Raw genomic sequence first — 7402 nt, forward strand, 5'->3', positions numbered from 1 at the left:
AGGAGAGAGAGAGAGAGTGATTGATTGATTTTCCATCTGTTGGTTTGCTCCCCAAATGACCACAACAGCCGAAACTCCATCTAGGTCTCACATAGGGGTGGCAAGGGTCTAAGTAACTGGGCCATCTTCTTTCCCAGGTGCATTAGCTCCAATCCAGGAGCTGGATTGGAAGTGGAGCAGCTAGAACTTAAACCAGCACTCATATTTGATACTGGGGTCTTGGGTGGTGGTTTAACCCACAATGCCCCCCACTAAGAGTTTTTTTTTAAGATTTATTTATTTATTTGAAAGGCAGAGTTACAGAGAGGTAGAGGCAGAGAGAGAGCGAGAGACAGAGAGGGAAGTCTTCCATCTACTGGTTCACTCGCCAAATGGCTGCAACAGCCGGTGCTAGGCCAATCCAAAGCCAGGAACCACAAGCCTCTTCCAGGTCCCATGTGGGTGCAGGGGCCCAAGGACTTGGGCCATCTTCTACTTCTTTCCCAGGCCACAGCAGAGAGCTAAATTGGAATTGGAGCAGCCGGAACTTGAACCGGTGCCCATATGGGATGCTGGCAGTGCAGGCGACAGCTTTACCTGCTACACCACAGCGCCGGCCCCTAAGAGTTCTTTGACCTGAACTTTCAGAGTGGTCTCCTCTGCCTGCTCTACAGCAGTGCTTCTGCCCACCTGTGTGCATGTCGCACTGTCTGTGGTGGCCCTGGGTGGAAGGGCCTGTTCCCCAGGCTCTGGCCCATTGTCAGTGTTCTAGAGAAACCTGGACCCACATAATGTCATCAAAAGGAGGAACTCATTCCCCGACTCAAGGCCCGGGAAGACTCCATGCAGCAGCCCCAGTCCTTTTTAGTGTAAGAGAGTCTCCCCAGGTTAAGGATGCTGTATTTGTCCAAGCAGGGGAGCACGACTTCTGAGGGCGGGGTCTGTGGCTGCCCCTTCCTTGTGCTCTCCTCCTGGTGCACAGCAGGCACTCAAGAGGAATGAGGGGTCCCACCCCTTGGTTTTCCTGCTGGGTTTCCTGTTCTCAGGGCACACAAACAGAGGACAGCACGGACTCCCTGGAGGGTCTGGGGTCTGCTGGCCAAGTCTCCCATCACATTCTGTGCAGGAGTCCCTGTGAGGCCTGTGGGCCAGTCTGAGCAGCTAAAATAGTCACTGTTCTGTGTGTGTGTGTGTTTTAAAGATTTATTTATTTGAAAGTCAGAGTTATACAGAGAGAAGGAGAGGCAGAGAGAGAGAGACAGAGAGAGAGAGAGAGAGAGGTCTTCCATTCGCTGGTTCACTCCTCAGTTGGCCTCAATGGCCAGAGCTGCATGGATCTAAAGCCAGGAGCCAGGAGCTTCTTCCGGGTCTCCCACATGAGTGCAGGGGCCCAAGCACTCAGGCCATCTTCTACTGCTTTCCCAGGCCATAGCAGAGAGCTGGATCAGAAGTGGAGCAGTGGGGACTCAAACCATTGCCCATATGGGATGCCAGCACTGCAGGCGGAAGCTCCTCCCACGATGCCACAGCACCGGCCCCAGCTGCTCTAATTTTTCAGCCATTCTTCTCCCTTCTCTCCACGCACCCCTCCTTTCCTGTCCCCGGCCTCCAGCTTGTTGCCCGTGCTTGTTTCCCACGGGCTTTGACGGGAGGGACCCAGCCGCACCTCTTGGAGAAGTTGATGCATGTCAACCAACCTGGGTCTCTCCCGCTCTGCTCCACCTCCATCATAAGGCTGGTCCCCAGCCAAGAAGGGGAAATGTGGCCAAGCTATTTACTTCCCCCACCCCTATTCAGAGAAAGTCTTAGCACCCCAGGTACCCGGGGACGCAGGAACAGAAACATGAGCAGGACTTCCCTTTCTCTCACCACAGCAGTGATTATCTTTTTTTTGGCCACTTTAGGTTTGGCCAAGATTCCTCGTCTGTTTGGAAGAGTTGGGCAGCTCCTGAGTGTGCAGGGAGTGCACACTCTCCAGGCTGGCAAGTGTGGCTGGGACACCTGCCTCCCACTCCGCTTCCTGCAGTCAGGCCAGGATCCGGATGGAGCCCCTGAGGCCTTCCTGGCAGAGCTGCTCCGTCAGCACCTGCAGACGAGCATGGCCAGGGGGAGGTGGAGGTGACTCACTCCTCCCCCGTATATGGAAAATGACGTGGTTTGGGACTTTCACATCCACCTCTGCTGAAACCCCAGAGGGTGCACAACCAGGATTCCATGCTTCTTATGGTGGTTCCTCTTTCTCTCTCCCTCCCTCTTTCTCCCTCTTTCTCTCTCTCTCTCCCCCTTTCTGTCTTTCTTTGTTTTGAGATTGAAGGAGGGAGGAAGTAGAGTTAGGGGCAGAGATCTCCCATCCACTTGTTCATTCTTGAAATCTCCAAATTCCCACCATGGCCAGCGGCTGGGCCAGGCTGAAGCCAGGAGCCAGGAACTCAACCCAGGTCTCCCTCAGGGGAGCCAAGTACTTATGTTACCATCATCCTGCTGCCTCCTGTAGTGTGCACTAGCTGGAAGCTGGAATAGGGAGCAGAGCCAGAACTTGAACTCAGGAACTTCAGTACGGGATGCAGGCATCCCAAGCGGCATCTTCACAGCTGTGCCACACGCCTGCTCCTGGATCAGCGGAATGTGCACTGGAGGCTTCCACTTCCATCACTTGGAGCCATCGCTCCCCAGCCTCAGCCTCTGCTTATGAATAGGCTCTGGCCCATTGAAGCTGCCTGGCTTCCTGGGAGGGCATCTGGGAGCCACATCAATAACTCATGCTACAACCCAGCATGGTTGGGAAAAGCCAACACTTGGCCAAGGAGAAGGGACCAGGTATTCCTCAGCATGTTGTGGGGCAGCTTTTCTCCCACAAGGGCCCCAGGAGGAGACCAGAAACCCCAAAGGGCCCCTTGTACCAGAACCCTCATTTGGTTTGAAAGTCCATACCACATTCACGTTGAAATTTAATCCCAGTTGCGAAGTATGAAGACTATTTGGCAGGTGTTGTGGCATAGTGGGTCAGGCTGCAGCTTGCAAAGCTCAATCCCATATCAGAGCGTTGGTTCAAGTTCCAGCTGTTCTGCTTCTGAGCCGGTTCCCCACTAATGTACCTGAAAGCAGTGGAAGATGGCCCAAGTGCTTGGGTCCCTGCTACCCAGGTGGGAGACCTGGATGGAGTTCCAAGCTCCTGACTTTGGCCTGCCTCAGCCCTGGCTATTGCAAGCATCTGGAGAGAGAACCAGAGATGGAAGATTCTCTCTCTCTCTCTCTCTCTCTCTCTCTCTCTCCCCCCTCCCTCCTTCTCTCCCTCTCTCTTACTCTGCCTTTCAGATAAATAAATAAATACATAAATCTTGAAAAACAGAGATGGGATCAGGTGGAACCTTCATGTGGTGATTAGTGGACTGACAGGCTAATGGGTTACCTGGAGAATGAGTGTGTTCTAAAAGCCACTCTGGCTCCGACTCTTGCACCTGTCACCATGGGGAGCACACAATGCTGTCCTGTGCTGCTGTGGGGCTTTGCAGAGTCCCCCTCACCAGATGTGACCCCTCGACCTTGGAGCTCCCAGCCTCGACCTGTGAGCTGAATGAAACTGTGTAAGTTCCCAGTCAGTGGTGATCAGAAAGACCAACAGAAAATGGACTTGCATGTTCTCCACCACCAGGCCCTGGCCCCTGACAGATTGTGGACATAGGCCAGGAGCTGGGAGCAGAGGAGTTGAGATGATGCTGGGGTAGGTCCCAGGCACCTGAGTCTGGAAGCAGGATATTCCAGCCTCTTCTACTCTCTGATAGAACCAAGACTCTCCAACTAGACAAGCATCCTGCAGGGGCTGGGTCTGTTCACAGAATCCCAGGAGCAGGCAGAGAGTTAGGCCCCTGCCTCACCAATCAGCTGATGTCCAAGGATAGAGCAGACAGCCAGGCTGGAGGCTACAGAGAGATGCTGGACAAACAAGACACCTTCCCAGGGATCTTCTCTGGGTTCCCTCATCTAGTCAGAGAAGTGGCTCTAGCCCGAGGCCAGGTCAGGTGGCGAGGGAGCGGCAAGGTCCTGTCCATGCAATCAGGTGCTGGACGGGGCCAGGGGAGCAAGGTGGCAGGGTGCTCGCAGACGCCACAGGCAGCAGAAGCCACCGCAAGCACAGGGTGCTTTTCCCCCAGCCCTGCTAATTTAGGCTGCGGCTCTGGCCCCTGACACCCCCGTCATCAGCTCCACTGGCTCTGACCCACTGGCTTTCTAGTCCCATGGCCACAGCTTATATTCATTTCCACGTAAGGTAAAAATCACACTCGCTCTTAGTCTTGGTGGTGGAAACAAATGAGAACTCCTGGAGGCAGTGGAAAGAAGCGGTAACCTCTGGAATGCAGATCCCAGTCCATGGGCTGTGTAGAGTTCAGAGTGGAACCATGATCAGCCATCAGATTTTCCGTTCATTTGTTACCCATCTGTCCATCCACCTGTCCATCCAGTAATCTGGATTGACTTCCTTTTCTCTGCCCCTCCTTCCCCTCTTCCTTACCTTCCCAGGCGTATTCATCTGGAGTCTGGCACGGAGCAGCCTTCTCACATTTGATGGATGTCTTTGAAGCCTGACAAGCTGTACAGGAGAAAGGCCAGTCCTTGCCCGAGTTCTGGGTCAACCCCTCGCTCCCAGAGGGAGGTGGGGACAGAGAGGAAGGGAGAGCAGCTTACAGGGAGCAGGGAGGAGGACCAGAGCCTTTTTTATTTTTTCATATTTGTTTATTTGTGAGGCACAGTTGGTTGTAGACAGAGACAGACAGAGAGAGGTCTTCCATCTGCTGGTTCATTCCCCATATGGCGGCAGTGGCCAGATGTGGGCAGATCCAATGCCAGGAGCTGCTTCTAGGGGTCTCCCATGTGGCTGCAGGGGCCCAAGCACTGGGGCCAAACTCCACTGCTTTCCCAGGCTCATTAGCAGGGAGCTGGTGGAAGTGGAGCAGCCAGGACATGAACTGGGGCCCATATGGGATGCACAGGCTTGACTGCTACAGTGCCAGCCCAGAACCCAAGCCTTACATTTACACTTTGAATCTCCAAGCTGCATTTTATAAAGGGCACTGTGTCAGCTGAGATGCCTTGGTAGCAAGATGTAGAACATTCTATTGTAGTGTGCTCCTACCTGGTCTCCCTGCTTCCAGCTTCCCACACCCTCATCTCTGCTCCTCATGATCAGAGTGACTTTCCCACCACGTCCCCGTCCTTGTCTCTCCTGCCTGAAGCCCTTCGAGGGCCCCGTTTCACTCACAAGCTAGCTCCTCAATGTGACCCAAAGGGACCCTCACCAGAGCCCTTCGACTTGCTGTCTGTGCCCCGTATAGGGGAATGTGCTCATCCACCTGCAGCTCTGTCCTCTGTGCCTCCCGTGAACTCTGCGTGTTAATCCAGTGTCCTCCTCGCAGCTTATAGTGTAATTTATTGCTCACATCCGTCTCTCCCATCAGACTGAGCCACTCGAGTGTGAGAATTGTCAGTTTGTCTGTCTTTCTGGCCTTGTGCCTGATACGGTGCCTGTAACCTGGTCTGGAGGACTCAGGATGCATTTGTGTGGTGGGTGGGCGGGTGATGGGGGAGATGGTCTTGTAAGAGAAGTGGGATGGCCTTGGGACAGGTCAGGAGAGTGGCCACAGAATGGGCTCCCAGAGGGGAAGACGGATGACTTCCTTCTGAAAGTCTAGCCCTTTGAGGAGGGGATCAAGTTGTGGCCCAGGCCAGACAAACTGTCTCAGCCAGGAACGGGGAACTTCAGGATGACAGGGAGTCTGCCATGGGACCACTTCCTGTTTCCTCCAGATAAAAAGTCCGTGGGCAGACAGGCACAGACAGCACCTGAGGGCCAGGGCCAGGGCCGGCACGCAGGATGCAGGCCGCAGACCGGGAGGCCCTGGACGCGCACTTCACCGTGGACAAGCAGAACATCTCCCTCTGGCCCCGAGGCAAGTGCCCGCCCCTGCTGGAGACCAACGGAGGGCTCTGGGCCCACGTCCTCTGTCCTTTCCTGCTCCTTCAACCCACGTTTGCTGCTTCTCCCAACAGAGCCTTCTCCCAAGCCGGCGCCGTCTCCACTGCTGAGGGAGCCTGTCTCGGTCCGAGCTGCCTTAATCTGCCTGTCGCTGGTCCTGGCCGCCTCCGTAGTGCTGCAGGCCGTCCTCTGTAAGTCCCTGGGTGTCACTGGCAGCTGCGTCCTTATCCAGGGCCAGCCAGCTTCCCGAGATCCAGGCCCCACCTCCCCTGCCTGGGCTATGGCCATTTGCCTGCTTCCTCGTCCTCCTCGTCCTCCTCCTCGTCCTCCTCCTCCTCCTCTTCACACGCGCAGCAGCAGCAGGTGGGACCCCTCCCCTGCCACTTCCTCACCCAGTCCCCCCACGCCAGCTCCAGTCCCTGGACTTCAGAGCCCTGTGGGAGCCCTGGCAGTGAGTGTGGTTTCCTGGGTCCCAAGTGTGTCCTCAGCCCCAGCGGACCTGATGGAGAACCTGGCCCTGAAGGCTCACCAGGGCCGTCGTGCCCTCTGTGTTCTCCTGTCCCAGTGAAGACCCCGTAAGGAAGCGTCCTGCTCACATGTGCCAAGCTCCATGGCTCTGCGGCTGGCAGGGCCCTCCTCCCACCCCCAGGCCACCAGAGAGCAGAGCAGGGGGCTGTCTGCCTTCTCCTGTCATAGCCTTGTGACAGATAGGGTCTTCGACCACAGCCTCAGTGCACAGCCCCCCTGCCCTAGTCTCCTGCCTCATGCCGGGCCTCTGATCTCTCCCATGGCCTGTTCCACTGGATTCTCCTTTGAGTCTTTGCATGTGGTCCTGTCCACGGCAACCGTGCCTGTGCCCCGAGCAGAGGGAAGGTAGGTGAGTGCGGCAAGGGACGTGGACATGGTTTCATGATCTCCCTTCCTGTGCTCTCTGGAGAAGAAGTCACTTCCAGGCTGGGAGTCTTGGTGGCTGGCTCTTCCTGTGGCCTTGGAGGGCCTGTGGGCAGTGTGGGAGGTATGGTGAGGCTCAGCAGAGGGCCGCTGTGGGGTCCCGGAAAGGCTGGGGATCAAGTGGTGGGGCTCAGAGGGAATAACGGGGAGGAACAAGGGGTTGATTGGGGGCAGCCCTTTACCAAATGTGTCCTGAACACTCCCAGGACATTCAGCAGGGGTGGGCATTTAGTGCAGCCAAGAAGATGCTGCTTGGGACGCCCTCACCCCATATCAGACTGCCTGGGTGCCAGTCCTGGCCCCTCTGCTTCTGAGTCCAGCTTCCTGCTGCAGTGCCTGTGGGAGGCAGCAGGTGATGGTCAAGGGCAAGGGTTCTGGCTATCCTTGTGGGGGACCCAGACTGAGATCCAGGCTCCTGGCTTCAGCCTGGTGGCCCTAGGTGTTGCAGGCATCTGGGGAGTCTGTCTATGTCTCTCTGCCTTTCAAATAAAGTGAAAGTAA

The 7402-nt window shown here is 55.9% G+C and overlaps 1 protein-coding gene across 1 annotated transcript in view; it reads left to right on the forward strand.

The window, feature by feature from the left end:
* The window catches only part of CD207 (CD207 molecule), a 43690-nt gene that overhangs the window by 27931 nt on the left and 8357 nt on the right, over positions 1 to 7402 (forward strand). Inside the window, exons 4-5 of the mRNA XM_089327580.1 lie at positions 4498 to 5924; positions 6025 to 6141. Coding sequence (XP_089183706.1) covers positions 5849 to 5924; positions 6025 to 6141 — 193 coding nt within the window. The 5' untranslated portion in view covers positions 4498 to 5848. The remainder of the gene's footprint in view (positions 1 to 4497; positions 5925 to 6024; positions 6142 to 7402) is intronic.

The sequence above is a fragment of the Oryctolagus cuniculus genome, chromosome 2 (genome assembly GCF_051225735.1).
Source record: "Oryctolagus cuniculus isolate XC-2025 breed Fujian yellow rabbit chromosome 2, ASM5122573v1, whole genome shotgun sequence".
Lineage (NCBI taxonomy): Eukaryota > Metazoa > Chordata > Mammalia > Lagomorpha > Leporidae > Oryctolagus > Oryctolagus cuniculus.